We start from the raw sequence: 20,591 nt of genomic DNA on the forward strand, positions 1-20,591 counted from the left end.
ACTTATTTTTGTATTAATATAAATCAGAAATCTTTGAAAACTTATACATGAGAAGAAAAGGCTTTGTCTCTTTACTGATATATATCCTCATTGTCTTGTTTATACATAATACTCATTTTCATTACTACTTTGATTCAATATATCCTTTTGAACTCGAAATAATATATACCGCAGAGTCTGACACACCTGTTTTACTGTTACATGTACATAAATAGTGATATTTTAATTACTAGCTAAGGCATTAATGGTGACCTAACAACAAAACGTGATGACTCCACCTTTTCCATCATAAACTTCCCTTTTTTATTTAAAAATATAGGATAAAATCAACTGCAAATCAATTTTGTGCATCCGAGGTTAATACGATACATTGAATATGATGTACGTACAATTTTTGAAACATTATGAAAGCTAATGGCAAGTTAGTTGACGAAACAAAGATATCAACAGTCTTATATGAAGTCACTATTCTATGGTCGATATAATAACGTAGTTAGCAATTAAATACATTCTGTCATTTAATCGAATGTTGAATGACTTTTTCTGCATACAAATTGTTAGGTAATTATTTTCACATTAAATTGTCTACTGATTTTTCCGTTTGTCCAATCATTACAAAGAACACAACAAACGGCGGGTGTGTCCGGTTGTCAGAGAACTTCTCCATGGCACCTGGTGCTATTTCTGATGCTTTGGAGCACTTTGTTTGCTCTACTCTTACTTTTAATTTTCAAGAGCGTGAATACTATTCGTTTTTTTCTTCACATTTCATGATTAACAGGTTGAGATTTAGAGTACAAAATAAAGCATGCCATAGAGAATGGAAACACTTGTATACCTTTTGCAACATCTGTAACAAAGGAGAGATTGAAGATGAACTTCGTTTTCTATTCAGTTGTCAATAAAAAATACTCATTTGTTAATTTTGAAAAATACTTATAAAAAAAATTGAAAACACAATAGTTTACCAAAATTAATATATAAAATCAAAATTTACACATTTTCAACTCTATACAAAACCATTCAACATGTTAAATCAAATAAAAGACTTTTTGACCTCATTGACAGTTGCTCTTTCCAAAAAAAAATGGAACTCGTAACTTGTCATTGATCATTTGTAAAACCACTTTATCAAAAATATTCTGATTGTACACACAAATTCTCTGTTGATATTAAAAAGATGCTTGAGTTTCTGATTGACTACTTATTCAAAATTTTTTACACGAGAAGAAAACACTTAGTGTGACTTTCAACTCGACATTTATATATCGATGACGTATTATCAATTGTAATTTTCATTCATGAGTCGACATGAAATATATACCAGTAAGCTTGAAATAAAAGATATCACGTGCACAAAGTCTGACACATCTTTTTCATACATGAATATTTTACTAGAAAAAGGCGTTAATGGTAACCTAACATCAAGCTTTAAAAAAACACATATGACTAACTTTACAAACGCCAACTTCCCTTAATTCTGAAACTATATAGACCTACAGTACCCTTGTTAACTGCATTTGGGGTTTACATTTATCAGTTAATTCGACAAGCAATATCATGCTCTACGTATAGAAAAAAATTATAAAACAATTTCTAAAACAAGATAGAAAGTGACGAACAAGTTGATGAAAAAGAATATCAACACTATCGTTTAACTTTATCATTTTATATTTACATTTCCAATGTCTTTGTCCAAGATAAAATTACAAATTGTAAATGTACTTTATTTAAGGAATAACTGTCTTATTTTTCGAATTTATGAAGTGATCAATGGATTGGCTTGTTTGATAATTTGCATAAACGCCGAAGGCGTTTATGCATAAAATTTTCACACAAGCCAATCCATTGATCATCTTAATGAATTCGAAAAATCTGACAGTTATTCCTTATATTTACATGCTTTGATTCCGCCAATCCACGGGCTCCAAGCCTGCTTCTCTCTAGGTGTTGGCCCGCCCTGCACGTGGTTTTTTTGGAACCGCGCCAAAACATTCATGAGGAAATAAATTACATTTACCATTGGTAATTTTATCTCGGACAAAGACATTGGAAAGGTAAATATTTCCCGAAGGCGTTTATCATAAAATTATGTATCTTCATGAATTCGAAAAACGCGGTTACATGCAAAAAAAGCCTGCTTCCACGTGCACCGCGCCAAGACATTCATGAGGAAATAAATTACATTTACAAGCTCGGACAAAGACATTGGAAAGCAGGGCTTTGAGCACGTGGAACACAAACTGCACACCCCAGTCTGACGCTGCGCTAGATGTATAACAACGTCATGAATAGAAATCTCCATTTTCAGTAAATTACATGTGTTTTTAAATTCTTGTAGTGTCTTGGAATTTGTACACACCGTTGAAAAATCGTATTCACCAATCTCAAATCGATACACTAAATATATTTCAATAATTTTGAGTTGTTTTAAGGTAAGTCACTCGTCAGCTTTTCAGAAAAGTTCACGCAGAAGCTTTTACTTCAAAACTACTTATTAAAATTCAATTTTTATAACATATTTAAATTCAACAATGTAAATTTTTTAACATTCAATGAAAAAACTGCTCAAAAATCTACAAAGAAGCAAGATTTATGAGGGACTATTTCTTTTGGTGGAAGGATATTTAGCAGAAAATTCTGCAAATCTGCACATTTATAAAATTTAATGTAATGGAAATTTAGCCTCACATACTTTTACTCGGAGAATATTTTCCGTTTTGATATTGCTAAAAATATGTAATATAGGCTTCATTTATATTTTTAGACTAAGTTTTACACCTTCCCTCAACAAACTTTTCCAAAAAATGAAAATATATTAAAGAAGTCAAGATCAAATTTACACCATTTTTTGCCGGAAAATCACATATTTTGACAAATATTTCAAAATTAACATCACTGACCCCACCTTTTTCTTTCATTATTTTAAACTACTCGATACTTGTGACTGATCAGCACTTAAGTCGTAAAAAGTTCGATATAAGAAAATTTTTTATTGCTTATTAAGTTTTTTAAAACCCCAAATATGTTATTTTTTAGTGCAAAAAGGTCACACAATAATTTACGCGCATTAATTTGCAAGATTTGTTTAATGATAAATATTATTCAAACTATTTTACGTAAAATAAGATTATATTTATTGCCATGCTTACATCTGATCAAATATAATAAGGGTTAAAGTAATTAACCAAAGAGATGAAATTTAAGTGCAATAAGGTCAACTTAAATGTACCGTAGATCAGTAGGATGCACACTGACCCCATATTTTCTTTGCGATTTTGAGTTACACTTTATGAGTACTTATCCAAAATATACTTCTCAAAAAATCCTTGATTTAACAAATTTCAGGAGTGACTTACCTTAAGAAATATTTTGTCTCTAACGTCGTTTCAACCGTATTAAAACTTGTTTTTTTTTTTTATCGGACGCTGCCCCGTGCGGATGGCCGACTTCGCTTTTTCTGTCGAGTTTTGACACATGTTTTTTAGGGTTTTCTTTTAATATTTTCACCGTCTATAAAGTAAGCGATACTTCAAATATCATAACACGATTATAGCCTCTTTATTTATGTTCCATAATTTTTTTTATTAATTTTTGACTTGTTTTATATAGAAAGTAATCATTTTAATCCGAACAGTTTATATAGGAGTTTTTGTCATTTTAACCTTGGTCCGTGCGCACTATCTGCGATCATTAAAGGCCCCGATTTTTACTTAAACAATAAAATGCTTTCTTTGTTTGTTATTACTGGAATTAACGGTCGCAGCTGTTGCAGAAAAAATACATAACCCGCGTAAGCGGGTTATGTAATTTTTTTCTGCAATAGCTGCGACCGTTAATTCCAGTAATAACAAACAAAGAAAGACATTTTATTGTTTATATTTACATCTGTTTAAATAATCATTTAAAGAAGGATAAAAAAGTTTAATTATTGTATTCAGGGGCGTAGCAACCGGGGGGGGGGGCTGCCCCCCCTTTTTTTCCCCAACCTTACTTATACTATAGGAAATGTTAATTGAAAGCCTGGTCCCCCCACTTTTAGTGATGTACCGAAAATGTAGTATTAGAATTGGTACTAAAAGTAGTTGACACTGAGAAAAAGTTTACCTACCCCCCCCCCCCCCCCCCCCCCGAAATAGGATTTTCGACTATGAGTATCTTTTTCCTTTTTTTTTTTTCTTTCTTTTTTGCTTGTCAACTTTTTCAGGTAAGTAAAAAAAAAAATTTCTCTGGCTGGCTAGGCCACTGGTATTAATGATGCGAACGTCTTTATACGTTTCATTGATGGAACAGCCAGTGATCAAGAAATCTGTACAGGCGACAAGCCTAATGTAGTTCATGCAGTGATTAACGCAATGGGTTTTCTTAAGAAATAAAGGAGAAAATATTCAGTGGATGTAAATATAAAAATATAACGTTCTATCAATAAAAATTAAATCATTCTTACTTGTTTTTTCATAAGAAATATTTTGATATACAACAGATTTATAAATAACCATTTATTTTCACAAAAACGTCATTGTCCACGAACTTTTTGGACAACCCTCGTATGTATATGTACATGTACTTTTTAACTTTTGAAAGCTCTGCAGTTTTGGGCAACTGCCTGGACCGTGTTCGAAAAAAGCATCATGATTTTGTGTTGGTAAACTTTGGTGTGCCTTGGTTTCGAGGAAGAAATCTGCAAAGTAAAATAAAACACATATTTGTAATATTAAATATACATTTAAAGAGCCTGTAATTTTACGCAGTTAAATTGAAGAAAACCAGAGTTAAGAGTTTCCCTTCACGAATACTTGACGTTAACCGTGAAACACCATTTCTTACCAAGTATGTATATCCTTTTTATCGACAATAAGTGTGTTGAGGATAAAAGTGCTTACATTTTAATCGATATATAAAACCGTCCTGTAGTTTTCTCTAAAGTATTTGACCTAACTCCCCCGCCCCCCAAAAACTAAATGGAAGGAAAAACATTTGTCATTTGTGGTGAGCACATTTGTTATTGAAACAGAGCTAGTAGATCCACTCTGTTTCAAAAACAGGGAAAAAAAACTTATAAAACACGATTCAACTGAAGTTTCTTTAACGCCCAAAAGTATTCAATTTGTGGTTGCTACTTACGCAACTGCGAGAGAGTAAAAACTGGAATTCCAGTCCGGCATGAAATCAGAGTGACTTGACACACACCCTTTATTTCTATCGGATGTTTTCCGGAACTGTCGTTTTCCTTCACCAAGATGGGGACGCAAAACATAATGCAATTTGAAGTGTTATCGTTCCGGATTTGCGACCGAAAGAATGCACAAAGAAGATGTTTGATAATTAATGCATGCATGTAACACAGAGTGTAAACTAACGTGGCCTAATTATGTGTATAGTTAAAACTCTAGCATTTCTATGTTCATTGTGGACATCATCTTTAGGTATGACAGTTTATTTATCTATTTATTTTGTTGACGTTCTTTTTAAGTTTTTTTTTGTTCATTGTGGATATTATCTTTAGGTTTGACAGTTTATCTATCCATTTATTTTGTTGACGTTATTTTTAAGGTTTTTTTTTTGTTCATTGTGGACATCATCTTTAGGTATGGCAGTTTATTTATCAATTTATTTTGTTGATGTTCTTTTTAAGTTTTTCTTTGTTCATTGTGGACATCAACTTTAGGTATGACAATTCATTTATCCATTTATTTTGTTGATGTTGCTGTTAAATTTTCTAAGTACTTTTACTAGCAGAATAGTAAAGATTGTTTTAGAAGGCGAAGACATTCTGTTCAAAACACATTCAAGATGTAATCCAAAATAATTATGGTTAGCATACAGCCATATCCTACATTTGAAAGAAAGCATTTTGTCGAGATAAAACAATTTCTGATTTATAAGGATAAGGCTTGTCTCGAAAAGTAGTAGGCAATGTTTATAACTTCGTAAAAATTAAACATATGTCAAGCAATGACATGACTCTTATTATCAAATGGCCTTTCAAATAAAATAAAAATCATACTAATGATATTATGAAATGAAACAATAATAATATTTATTTTACACGTGCGTTTTTTTTTTCTCAGGTAAAATCTTATATATCAAATTTAAATTTACTAGTATATCAGTTAAATAAGGAAAACGAATCTTAATTTAAATCCATATTTTAAAGTAAATGGCATCCGAGAGAGAGGAGTAGTGACGCAATTTCCTAAGAGTATTCTGAATCGTGTTTTCTGCAAATGACGTCACCAAACGCGTTCCTAGCGCACAGATATACATACGACAATTATTTTCAGAGCCATGAAATTCTTACACGGACCTCTGGAAAAATCAGAGGTGGGATCAGGTGACTAGGACCCCCTGTTGATTGGTCACACTCAGTGATCCTAAAATATTGCCTTTCACTTTGATAAAAAGAGGATTTAGTCTACATCTATGTAAGCAACGAGATAATACTGAGTACATTGTTTAAATTGTGAACGAAATTTTTGGATCAGCCCTGGTACATCTGTCATACACAAATTTTTATTGAAAACAAAGATCACAGATTGTTAGACGACAACATTTTTAAACCTACGAGTAAATGAATCGAAATCTGAAAGAATCTACTTACATCAAGGAATGCTAAATTCTCTGAATCCTAACCTGAAATATTGATGTTACTTGTACACAGTTCTGGGTATCAAACAAGAGGTATTTCCCCAATCAGCCTACAGGAAGTGGGAGGATGCCGAGTCCAGTTGTAGGAAGGACGGATTGGGACTCCTTGTGAATATGGACAAACTGACATCATCATCAACAACGGAACTCGAGGACAGTATTACAGACACTGATCCATACTGGACAGGCGGTTACAGACTCAGTGTGTTTTACTGGAACTTTGGTACGTGTTTTGGCTCAATCCTTAAGATGATATATACTAGTAGTTACACTTCATTCTCAGTATCTGTCCTCGATTTATTCGACGCATGTAACACAAACAACTTTGAACCAATCACTTTTGTAAGCCATCCACAAGTACATTGTATCAAAAATGTATATCATTAGTTATGAATTCATATAATAGAAGACAAGTTGTAAATATTGTTGTAAACAGTGTAAGTCTATTGTCTACATTTACATGACCTTTGATGCCTTGCAGGGTGTTATACATTCGACTCTGTGGCAACATATATAAAAACATTCAACCAAAACGATACGGCAAACTCTGTTGTGCAGTGCGCAGTGTTCTGTAGAGAAGAACGACATTGGATTGGACTTGTGGTATACCTTATTCAGCAAAATTATCTTGAATTAAAAAGTGGAAGACAAACTCATACTTCAACTTGTGAGAAAAGGGGCTAGTTTATTGTTATTTCACATCTTCTAAAACATTTTGATGCAAGCTTTCTGTTGTATCATTTCATATTATATATGTAAAATAACAATTTTCTTTTTATTTATGTTTCTTTTTTGTAGAAGGGTTTCTGCTACTGCCTAAATGCTGTTCCCCAATCCTCTTCAGAAGTTTCCCAGTGTACTGTCCCGTGCCCAGGACACAAGCAAGACACATGTGGTGACGAACAAGCCATGTCCGTCTATAAGCTGCGTGAGTTGTCAATGCCATTTTCCCTTGCTACCTTGCAATTACAATTGGCTAATATTTTGCAGTTTATCTTGCTTATAGTTTGAAAAACGCTACATGCTTAAGAATCCTTCATTATTCCAAACCCATATGGAATATATGTTACAAATGCTGTTTACTTTCTTAGCATGTTTGTGATTTATTATCAAAAACAACTTCACAAGAACGTTTTTTCTGCGTGTCGCTGCAGAAGTTTAATCACATTTGTGAGGCACAGACAGCCTCGAGTGGATAAAGGAGATCTCCAGCTAGCTCTATACCTATGTATACTGAAAATGTACCAAACAGTAATGAAGGGTTTTACCAAATAGTATATAAACAACAGTAATTAACTCAAGGATTCTCCAAACACTTAAAAATGTTTTCGGATTTGAGAAAATTATGTAGAAAGGTTTACATATTAAAATTATTAAGTTCATTTTTAATATACAGTATTGTGCGAGTTATCTTTCTTCTAAGATAAACAAGTGCTGATAGGAGTAAATAAATACAAATCGAGTTTTGTTTTATTGTATAAGATAGCTGTATACAGATGGATAATTATTAGTTCTAACAATTTCGAAAAAAAAACCTTTCCTGAACTATATACAATATTTTAATGATTATCAAAAGATTCAATTACAGCTGTATTGAAAATATGGCATTTAGCATGTTATATATACAAAACATTTCAAAGACACATTTTATATTTAGAAATCATAAAAGTACAATTATAACAATTATTGCCAACTATTGATAATTGAAATAAGCATTATCATTATCACTTCATGCATAATAAATAACTAAAGTCATATATTTATAAAAATTATATATAGAGTAAATATATCATGTACGAAAATCATAATCTATACCCAAATCTGGAATAAATTATTGTTTTAATTACAATTCATGTTTAACAGTACAGTCTATGATTTACCCTTTACTGTATTTTATATTACATGTCGGATCGTTCTAACAACAGAAAAATATTCAAGTTTCCTTAAACCAGTGAGAAGTGTAGCAAGGATCCTTCAATAAAATGTTTGACCTTTTTGTATCTCTAACATGTTTAACAGTAAAAGTATTTTTGATTACGTGAATAACATACAAAACTGGAAAATGAATAATGTAGACAATTTACCCAATTAACTTTGTGCACTATGGATTGGTTTTTGGTCGTCAAATGATGCATGTTTGTACTCATTTAAGGCCTTTGATGCACTGAAAGATAAAGAAATATTGTCAATGCTTGATCGCCATTGTGTTCATTTCTAATATAATCCTTATCCTATAAACTACAGTGTAATCCGTTTTCTATTTCCTCGCTGCTATATTGAGCTGTACTAAATGAGTGTAAAGCATTCTAAGACAAAACAAAACAATCAACAAGGCAAATAATCGCTAGGACTTTGAGAAATATTCAGTTAACGTCATAAAGGGTCATTCCATTAGATGTTCTTATTGTTAATGATTATTTAGGTACAGTATGACATGCTTTCATTTAAAGGTTTTAGCCGCAAATTGCTCATTTTCATGGGAAAGAAACACTAAATTACGCAAAGTCTCTTAAGATATATTTAGAATACGATGATTGGCGCATAAAAGTGAACACCCTTTACACAAAAATGGTCCAAGACGAGTTATCGTTCTTATACATTTACTCAACGCCGTATGTGGAATAAGACTGAAAGAGGAAAATATACATATTGATACTTTGATATGTTTCCACCATACTAGAGATAACAATAAGAGTAGAAACTGGATTTATACCAATGCATGTGTCAAGATCATTACTACGTACCTTATAAAAACCAGAGCCAATCTTGGTTCCTCGCTTCTCCCTTGGCGACTCCTTTGGTAGAGTGACCTCTTCATGTTAGGAAGTCGTGTGTTCAAACCCGGGCCGCGGCTGAACTAATTTCATTTTTAAAAATACGTAGCAATTTTCCTTCGCCGAGCGCTTTACTCTTTGAATTGAAAATTGCAGTTCCTACATGTACGGATGAGTCCTTTGAAATCGAGGACCCGTGTCGTGTTACGACAAGCGTTGATAAGATAAATATCCTTCCTTTATCTAAGGCACCGAGTACTGAGTAAAGGTCTTAATTCGAAATCCATCCCCATTATATGCTGATGTCTATATATGACTGAAAAATTCTCTGATGGGGCATAAACAGGGGCGTAGCACCAGGGGGGGGGGAGGGGCAGGGGGGCCTGCCCCCCCCCCCCCCCCCACTTTTTTCCCAACCTTACTTATACTATAGGAAATGTTAATAGAAAGCCTGGTTGCCCCCCTCCCCACTTTTAAAGTTTACCTACACCCCCCCCCCACACACACATACACACACACACACACACACACATACACACGAAATAGGATTTTCGACTGTGGGCAACTTTTTCCTTTTTTTTTTTTTTTTTTTTTTTGCTTGTCAACATTTTCAGGTAAGTAAAAAAAAATGGCTGGCTCCCCCACTTTCAAAAACGATGCTACGCGCCTGGGCGTAAAACAACATATTATCAATCAATCTTCCTTGTCAATATAAACAGAATTTTCACACATGCAAATCAAGTCGGAATTCGGAACAATACAAACAGTTTTACTTTCTAGGATTGATAGGTTTTCAATTTTGGCGACCTTTTAAGCAATTTTCTGTGTAGTTTTTAGAATCACATCATTAAATAAATCTTAATTATAAAAATAAATGAATTTATAATTGTTCATGATTTGCAGTAAACGAAACCGAGACAACGGAAGACATTGCTAACGAGCAACTGAAGAACAACGAGCAATGTACCTACCTAGAAATCAACGGAGGCAGAATAGCGTGGAAAGTGGACGACTGCGCGCAGACGAAGATGGTTCTCTGTCAAAACAGTATGATATTTTTTCTATTTTTTTCCCATTGATTTCAAAATCTGATTGAATCCATAATCAAAAGTTTTATTTCAGTTGTGACAACACGCATTAATACAGAAGGAATATTGATAAAAAGCTGTTGTATTTACCGGTGCTGGATGACGGACTTTTCTCTATAATAAATGCGTATATATGTAAACATTAGCGAGTTTACATCATAGATACAAAGTATTGTTTCTGAAAAAAATGGTACAATTGACAACTTGCCTAAAATATCTTTGACTACAAAAATAAAATGAATTTTAACGGCTCTGTTCCCCGATATTGCGTGCCTTTATCATGTGATAGGTTCGTGATTTTTTTTTTTTTTGTAAGTATGAAATGTAGCAATAAAATTATTTTTCTCTATAGGGACAAAAAATGGAATAGTATTTATGAATCCACACTATACTCCGAAAGACTGGGACACGGCTCACCAGGACTGCCGGGATAAGAAGCTGGAGATGGCGGTGGTCACTCTCAGTGATACTTTGAAGCGTCCTTTTAACAGTCTACCTCCCAGTACAAGAATAGATATCTGGACTGCCCTTTATAGACACGTTTTAGATCGCTGGACAGACGTAGGTATGCATACATATACAGCTCAACGCACTTTTTAAGCTCACATGACTTTTCGAACAAATGAACCTCACATTGCCACAATGCAAAATTGTGTAACGAGGCAACAGAATACATTATAAAAGTGATTTCTAACTTACATTTAAGTTTATTTCACTAACTTAAAACATAATTCACAGATAATTATTGGTAGGAATTTGATATACTCTTGGCTGATGGATTTTGATAGTTCCGAAATGGTTTTTCGAGGTTTCTCATCAGATGTAGCCATCTATATACCCGTTCTTTGTAAAGCAGTTCTCTGTCTTGTATTGAACCAAAAACAGTGCAAATCATATAACATTTGTTTTTCCGTACAATAACATGACTCTATAAAGCACAAGATAATAATAATACTTCTCATTTGTTCGACTGCTTTTCATGTTAAAAAGCTGGTATTTTGTTAGGGTTACTTTCTGAATCTAGCATCATGAAAGATACATCCGACCGCAAAATTCTAACGTTTAAGACCGTAAATGTAAAAGAATGTTCTTTTTAAGGGTAACAATTTACTATTTTAGAAGATGAACAATACTTTTTTTATCTTGTCTTTTGGCATTATTTCTTTCAATGCAGCATTGTCATTTTTTGGCGTTACAATGCGACAAAAACATGACGAGTATGGAAAATGTGCAGCAAAGTAATTCGAAAAATACTCATATTTAAGATGTCAATTTTAAAAATTCAACTCAATTGCATCAAAGAAAGCTGGATTATTTTAATTTGTAAATACCTATGGAGAAATCATACAGATGTAACATCCTATCATTTATAGATGAAGTCTCAATTAAAACATCGACTTTAAAACTTCAAGATAATTAATCTAAAAATTTAACTTGAGATATTAAATACATATTAGAGTATGTCTCGTATTGAAGGTCGGAAATACTCATTTTATTGCAAAAAGAATGTGACCTTAATTTGTGCGAAAAAACACGTGAGCTTAAAATGTGCGTTGGGCTGTACAGCACTTATTAGGAACTTGGCCGTAAGTGGGCCAAGGAATAGGTTAATTTGGCTTGGTCTTACGTCTAAGAAAAGAAAATTTCCCCAAACAAATAAGTAAAAACTTAATATCAAAGAATAAAGGTCAGTTGACTTTCTATGTCTCATTGGTTGAGATGCAATTATTTACAGCATATTTTAACTACCCTCTCTGTGTATTCTTTAGTCTATCCATAATAAAATATGCAGCCTTGATTAAACTTTCATAAAACTGCATGAAACTTCAAGATCTTTCTTTGGGTACTAACATTTTTTAACTATTGAACTTGGGATTTTAATTCTTTTGGGGAAAAAAAATTTAATTTACTAAAAACTTTTAAACATGTGTAAACATATGACAGATCCTGATAACAAAGTTTTACGTATTGACTTTGGAGGTTATTTCTATAAAACACACACACACACACACACCCACACACACACACACGCAAACCTTGGCCTTGCCTAATAAAAGATACTTAAATGAGGGAGAGAATATTGCAAGACAAAAAAACCACAACATTCAATCCATGATTTTGATCAGGACAAGGAGCATGGCTTTTTTAAGGCTCATAAATTCCTCTTAAGTCCGACGATGCCCTTCCTTCTTTTTGGTTTGCGGGGTAAATGGTAGAGAGCTTGCTTGTATTAAGATTGAACATCTTGTAACCCAAAAGGATGACCTCAAAATATCCTTATCGCGGCTAGATTCTCGCACGCTTTCAATAATGGTTTGAAACGTTTTGCAAATTATATAAGCTGCTAGTAACCTTCTTAAGTTGGTATGTACCTGTATATTTAATCCATTATAATTTTGCGAGACATATACATGTAAGTGTTTTGTAAAATGCACAAAGCATTGGTTGTAGATATGAAGGAAAATCCAAAAGACTGTCTAGCCATTCAAAAGAATAATTATGGAGTCCTGGACAGAGCATGGCAGCCATGCTACACCCAGAATAAATATGTTTGTCTCAGCGGTAAGATATCTTCTGAATTCGTTAAATCTGAGTCAGTCTGAATCTGAATTTTCTGAGCTACTCAGTAATTTTGTTCTTTACTTTTCTGATTGTAATTATTATGTAGTTATTGTAACGTAATTATTATTCTCTCTTTTTTCAATATCAAACTATATCGAACAATGTAAAAAGCTTTTACATTATAAGCGTACAAAGCCAAAATTGTTTCCATTTCTATAGAGAAAACGTGTTGACTTGAAACGAAACTAATGATATCCTTGTTTTATCCACAAGTGTTTGTGGTTTTATCAATGTTTTTGTCATTAGCTCACCGCGATTCAGAATGAGATATAAACTCTATATCTAGGTGTTACATGTAATGTTACATTGCTACAAAAATAGGGAAATTGACGATGGAAAAGTTAATGAGTTTATCGGGTTTATTATTGAATTTTGTTGTTAGGACTTTTCTAAAGTCTGTGGCATATTTATCTCGAGTTCAAAAGGAAATATACGGAAGCCGATAGGTACCGGTACCAGGTAGAAAAATCCTTTTTTTTTCTGGCGGCCGCCATATACATTGTAACTTATTTCGAGTTCAAAGGGCCAAATTATTTGGGGGCCGCCAGATAAGTTATATGGGGACCGTCAGATAAACTACTTTTTTCTACCTGGCACCAACCGGCTTCCTTAGAAATATCGAATCAGCGTAGAAAAAATGAATATTGTTTATAGATTGGACATCGTCGAAAAATATAAATTTTTTGTATAAAATTAATGCATATGATTCTAATTTATGAAATTTTACACTATCACAAGTAAACGAAATATTATTATAAAAATATTAATATAAATTCAGAATGTACATTTAAAGGAAATAAAGACTGTGAAGTAAAGAAATACCGAGTTGAATGGAATTCGTTATCAAATAAGTACAAAATTGGTATTAATTTCATTAAAAGTGCCAAAATATCAATACCTGAAATTTGATTTGCCTGACAAATATATAGCTTGACCTTGAATTGAATAATAAACTTCGTATTTTTAAATTATTAACTTTTATACAGAAGGTGCATCGCCAACAGTTGAGTCTGCAGTTATAGGAACTCCATCTCCAACCACAGTTTCAACAGAAAAAACAAAACAAACAACGCCAACACTCCAACAATCAACAATTCTAACCACTGTGTCAACAGAAGAAACAAAACAAACAACGCCAACACTCCAACAATCAACAATTCTAACCACTATGTCAAAAACAGAAACAAAACAAACAACACCAACACTCCAACAATCAACAATTCCTACAGAACAAACAACAAAACAAACCACCATCACAGCAACAAAACAGCCCCCAACAGAAGAGGTTACAACATCACAACTGATCCAAACAACCAAACTTAAATTACAACCAATAACAACTCCAACAACACAACAAACGATCCCAACAGTAAAAGAAACAACACAAACAATTCCAACAACGAAACATACAACACAACAAACAACTTTTACAACAACAGTTGCTACAACACCACAAACAACTCCAACTAAACCCACAACAGAGAAAATTTCTATTCCAACAACTATTCCAATGGCAGAAGTAACAACACTGCAAAACATTCCAACAACAATAAAATTAACAACACAAGAAACAAAGTTGTCAACAATAGAACGGACAACAATTCAATCAACAGAAGTTACAACATTTGAATCACTTTCTACAACAGATAAAACAACACAACAACCAACAACACCAGTAGCAGAGCAAACATTTCCAAAAACAGAGGTAACAACACACCAGTTAATTTCAACAACAGAAGAAGCAACACAAGAAATTACAAATAAGTTATTTACACAAGAAACAACACAAACAGCAATATCAACATCACAAGAATTGTCAACTCCAATTACAGAAGTTGAAACTACATTTAAGAAAGAAAAACAAACATTTCCCACAACAGCAAAACTATCAACAGTGCTACCAACAGAACAAACAACAACTGTACAAACTTCTGTTCGAACAACAAAGCAAATCAATATTTCATCAGCAGTGCAACAAACGTCGCTTCCAGCAACAACAATGGACACTAGAATGTCAACAACTCGATTCCAAACCCCTTTATCTACAGAACAAAGTACCACTTTAAAGACTGAACAAACTTTTACGAAGGTAACAAAAATAATGCCAACAGAAGGAGCAAGGCGAACAACAAAATTAACAAAGGCTGTTATCAATCCTTCAACAAAAATCATTCATGGAATGGAATTCACATTGTCGAAATCTATGGACAGTATTGAAACTACAACCAAAGTTACACAAAGCAAGACAACAGAAGAAGAGGACATGAAAGGAAAGTCAACACTGTCAAACAAAGAGTCAACATCCATTGGAAATGCCTCTGATATAATACATCCGAATCCTGAGAGGTCAAGTGAACATGTCAGCCATATACCTACAACAGGTAAATTATAAAGTGAGAAAAAATGATCCCAAAAATTAATTAGGGAATAGTTATATAAAGAAATAGACACGAAAGCTCAACCTATAATAGAAATTAGGTATCCAGTAAGTTAAATAATACACAATATGTAAAACATAATTAAAAAGAGAATTAGACAAAATTAATCCTTGCTAAAAACTTTCAAACTTAAATTTGCTTTAGTAAAAACTTTGGAACTTTGATTAACAATAATGAAAACTTCAGAACTTTGATTAATTATTGTAAAAACTATCAACATCCCACCTCTGATGATTTTCGTTTGCATTTCTTTACACGAAAAAGCTTAGTCAAAGTTTGAAAACATTGAAGAGAATACAGCTAACCAAAGAATACTTGTTTTTAGAGCTTATCGTTGTGATTGTCATCTTCGTGGCTGTGCTGTTACTGGCAGTTTTTGTTTTTCTGCAGTGGTTCATTAGGTATAACACATTGAATTCTTTTTCCTATAAATAGCATAAACTTCAAAAATAATATTCGTATATATAGTAAATGATTATGTTTTTCGATTTAAATAAATAATAATTAAATTTTACCTTGCACATTAATGAAAATAATGAATTGTGCATGAAGTGTAATTTTCTCCGTTTTTCCCGCAGAAAAAGAAGGAAATCTGTGACCCTGAATAGAAGAACAAGTACTGAAATAACTTTCAAAGGAGAAGAGGAGATGTTGATAAGATCATATAGTGAGAAGTCGGCAAACCTGTCCCCTAAGCCATTACCTAGAATTGATATCAATACAGGTTCCCTCGATGCTATTGCTAATGTTAGTAGCCAACGTATGATTTATTTATTAGTGTTTATTGGTCTGAAAAATACTTATCATTACTTATTACAGGTGACGCAAATATAGTTGATAATGAGGGTCTTATTTTAAAAGGTCCTAAATATAGGGAACCCCAATCCTTCAACTGGCGTCGGAATTTCATAAATTTTATGGATTCTGTAGAAGATTACGCCAGACGATGGGCCAGATATGAAAAAAAGAAGACGTTGACATTTTGTCAGAATGGATTAAATGTATCAGATCCATGTTAAAATCACATATTAAAAGACTGATGGGCAATATGAAAACCATCTATTCTTCTGTATTCAATAATCCAGAAGTGGAAAAAGAATTAGATAGATTACATGATCAGTATGCACTGGTCCCTGCTGACAAAGCACGTACATGTAACAACATTGTCTTCGTTTGTAAGGTTCAATGTTTAAATTGTATTTTAGAAGAACTTGGATTTAATTCTACAAGTTGTAATCCAACATATACTGATAGTTCCATTTCCAAGGAAGAAATTCCTTAAAATCATATGTCAGTTTTGAATATTTTTAATATCCCAAAGAACCAAAATGAATTTGAACTACCACATATATATTGGATTTCGAAACTTTATATAAATCCTTACAAAGATACATAGCAGGTTCACGTTAATGTTCAACCAATCCTCTTTCTCTACTCTTCACTAAAGATATTAACAGTAGTGAAGGAGAAATTTCAAGAGTACTATGCAGCAATATATTCATGGAGTGGTGTAAATTAGATATGGATACTTAAAAATTCCAAGGAACTTTTAGACAATTTGAAATCACAAGATTTTGTCAAAATCAACAGCTTAAAAACATTAAAATGACTTCTCAACTTTATACACAACCATTCCCCATGATAAATTAAAGTCCAGGCTTTTTGATATCCTTGACAGCTGCTTTTTCAATAAAAATAGAACTCGTGAATTAACTTATACCTGGTCATTGGTCATTTGCAAAATTATTCCGAAAGAACATTCTGATTGTACACAAAAGTACTCTGAAGTTGACATCAAAAAGATGCTTTATTCTGTTTCTGATTGACAATATCTATGTTGTTTTTGGAAACCAGGTCTTCCAACAATCTATTTGAATTCCCATGGGTACCAATTGCGTCACGTTATTAGCAGACTTGTTCTTGTATTCATATGAAGCAGAATTTGTGCAAAATCTTATGCGTGAAAAAAAGAATATTCTGGTGAGCTTGAAATAAAAGATGCCACAGAGTCTGACACATCTGTTTCATATTTGAATATTTTACTTGAAAAGACGTTAATGGTAATCTAACAACCAAGCTGTATGATAAACGTCATGACTTTATCTTTTCTATCGTCAACTTCCCTTACTTATTCAGCAATATACCTTCATCACATACATACGGAGTTTGTACATGTATATCTCAGTTCATTCGATACGCAAGAGCATGCTCTACGTATGAACAATTTCTAAAACGAGGTAAATTATTGACAAACAAATTGATGAAACAGGAATATCAGCAGACTCGTTTAAAGTCATCATTTCGTAAGTTCTATGGTCGATACGATGACTTTGTCAGCAAGCACAATTTATCATTAAGTCAAGTGCTGACTGACGTTTTTCATACTAATTGTTAGTTCATTATTTATACACTGAATTGACGACGGATTTTTCCGTTATTTCTCGATCATGACAAGGAGCGCACGGCGGGTGTGCCCGAACAGCAGTGGATGCTTTACTCCTCATGGCATCTGATCCCTCCACTGATATTTTGGAGATCCGTGTTTGCTCTGCTCCTATTTTGTCTTGCTTTATGACCTTGCTCTTGAATACTGTTCGTTATCTCCATATGTTTCATTAGTGTAATTAATTTCCACATTTTGGGTTAACCCGAATCAATCATTTTACGAATTGTCCAGTACATTGATGATTGTTTAGGACACAGACTTGGGCAACGGACTTCAATATTTAAAAAATATCTCAAAGCGTCTTACAGACAAACTTTTTGCAATTTAATGAAAAATAAGCCGTTTTCAAGTTTCGAAGTTTGTAGAATTTAAGGTATAATAAGATGACACTATATTGAGAATACTTTGTATTGTTATGTAGAATTTAACTTCTTCATTACTGGCTCATTTACTTAAAAATGAGGTTCTTCTAGGACGAGGAAATTTACGGCAAAAAGTTTTAGGTATTCCGGTCCTCAGGTTCTGAAAATCAGACAGTGACTAATTGAAATACCCACAAAAATATCTCTGAATTCTCAAAGTAATGTGCTTTTACCCATGATAATTCTTCAAACTTCATTTTTAAAAATAATGATATTACATGTATATAAGGAAAATTAGTAAATCTCCAATAAATTTTCTGGAAATGCGAAAAAAACGTCTACTACTAGTATGCATTTTGCAATTCAAATTTGATCAACAAACACATTTTAGAAATAAATATCCAGGCTTTTGAAGAAAATGTACTATTTTTATACATATAAGGTACTTAATTCCGTCTATTCACTTCCATCATTTTACAACGCATAGTGTATAAAGATTTCTCCATCATTTCAAAACACCATAAATCACTTCTAATTTCATATTTCATGTTAATAAACATTGGTATATATGGTTATAGATTAAAAGAAACTCAATTTCTTTAATTGTTGCATAAAAAGATTTAAAATTCAAGTTCCATTTTGAGACTTTTTGAATTAAATGATAAATTAAAGTTTTATCCTTCCTGGCTGAATAGCCAAAGTACCTGTTGCAGTGTGCATAAGGCTAAAATGTTTAGGCGACTGTTAGAGTTATATAGGTAAAATCTACTAAAGAAAAGCATAGACTCACTTTAAAAGAAATACAGAAAACAACCAAAAAAAAATTTTTTTATGAATAAACACATTATTTCAGATCTTTTATTTGATCGTCTTGATGCTTCAGTTCTTTTTCTTCTATGCAATTGGAGCTTCACTAAATTCAAAAAATCTTTTTTTTTTCTCTTCCAGATTCCGGATTCTCACAAAAATCTGAACCAAAGTAAGGAGACACTGGATATTCCTTGGATAGATGCCTCAAGAAACACTCTTGATGATATAGGTTTTCCTCTGGACACAGAGCCTCGTTCTGAAAATATTGGCGCCAAATCTCAATCAGCGCCTGAATTAGATCGGATAGGTGATGATTCAGAAGAGGAAGACGACTCCGCCTTTATGAAGACATTTTCGCATCCTCCCATTGAATCTGAAATATAAAAGTATTTTGTGAAGATTTTTCTGTGCTGTGAAATATTTTTGTTTTTTAAGCCGTATTTTTTAAGTCATGACTGAGCGTATCATGTTTAGTCGGTTTGCAGAAAATGCAGAAAATTTTAATTCATTGACAAGATCCTTTTTCATATCATTTCAAAATTGAATTGAAAAACAAATATTGATATTTAAACTTACAAAATGAGAAGATCTTTATAATAAACTTATCAATGAATTATTCGAAGAAAAAAAAAACAAAATACAGTGTATCGTAAGCCAGTCTCTGATTTAACAATTTCTAAATTTAATGTAAACTAAATGTGAAGTTTGTATATGTTTACAAGACTTTGATTTTTTTAAAGCAATATGAGCTGCATGTTTGACATGAAAAAATTTTGTAGCAAATTTTTAATAAAATATTTCAATGAAAGAAAAATAGAACATTTATAAACTTCTGATGTTCATATTTGCGATCGAAGAACTTTTTAAAGCTTTGCTTGAAGCTAAATTACATTATTGTCGTCCTGAATTTCTTATATAATACTATATCTTTGATTGCACAGAAATATTTCTTCTGAAACTTTTAAAACTTTATGTTGGTCCTATTGATCACAAGGGTTTAAATTACACACAAATTGATCATAATAACACATTTTGTCATCAAAATAAATTTCTCAAAAATGCAGCTCATATTGCTCTAAATATAATTGACCCATGGGCATTTAAGTCCATCTACTGCATTTAATTTGTCTCAAGAAATAGCTCCTAATTGTGTATTCTACTGCGCCGTGGAAATTTCCTTATGTGTTTAAGGAAATTAAACGTTATAGATTTTCAAGGTAAAGGAAAATTATATTTATTGAATGTAAATATTTAAATTTAAATCAATTGTTTTTCTAAAACGTTTGTCCTTGCTTGATGTCAGGGGAAAAAATTCCCCGTATTAAAATATAGACGCACAGTCTGCTTAATTTTGCATATTGTTAACCGGTGAAAAATTCGTCTATTTTTGTGAAAGCGTGTAA

At 32.5% G+C, this 20,591-nt stretch overlaps 1 protein-coding gene and 1 long non-coding RNA gene across 2 annotated transcripts; one reads left to right on the plus strand and one right to left on the minus strand.

Moving 5' to 3' along the window:
* Positions 1-4,484: 4,484 nt before the first annotated feature.
* Positions 4,485-5,243, minus strand: LOC134252533 (uncharacterized). The gene is made up of 2 exons (XR_009988980.1): positions 5,125-5,243; positions 4,485-4,681 (listed from the first exon to the last, which is right to left on the minus strand). It is a non-coding gene; the product is annotated as an uncharacterized LOC134252533 (long non-coding RNA).
* Positions 5,193-19,761, plus strand: LOC134252532 (uncharacterized). Its single transcript, XM_062735034.1, has 11 exons — positions 5,193-5,426; positions 6,662-6,871; positions 7,130-7,251; positions 7,447-7,576; positions 10,326-10,469; positions 10,863-11,075; positions 12,962-13,072; positions 14,119-15,513; positions 15,896-15,971; positions 16,149-16,317; positions 19,327-19,761. Exons 1-11 carry the CDS (start codon positions 5,372-5,374, stop codon positions 19,570-19,572), a joined length of 2,871 nt encoding a protein of 956 aa, XP_062591018.1. The 5' UTR covers positions 5,193-5,371; the 3' UTR covers positions 19,573-19,761.
* Positions 19,762-20,591: the final 830 nt, after the last annotated feature.

The sequence above is a fragment of the Saccostrea cucullata genome, unplaced genomic scaffold (assembly GCF_032062105.1).
Source record: "Saccostrea cucullata isolate Sc308-1 unplaced genomic scaffold, CSIRO_AGI_Scuc_v1 ctg167, whole genome shotgun sequence".
NCBI classification, from domain to species: Eukaryota; Metazoa; Mollusca; class Bivalvia; order Ostreida; family Ostreidae; genus Saccostrea; species Saccostrea cuccullata.

Bases quoted from the DNA above. Each gene is read 5' to 3' on its own strand.
- LOC134252532 (XM_062735034.1), top strand. From the start codon at position 5,372: ATGTGTATAGTTAAAACTCTAGCATTTCTATGTTCATTGTGGACATCA. The intron at 7,577-10,325 runs GTGAGTTGTCAA...CATGATTTGCAG, and splicing joins CATGTCCGTCTATAAGCTGC to TAAACGAAACCGAGACAACG. The intron at 10,470-10,862 runs GTATGATATTTT...TTTTCTCTATAG, and splicing joins GATGGTTCTCTGTCAAAACA to GGACAAAAAATGGAATAGTA.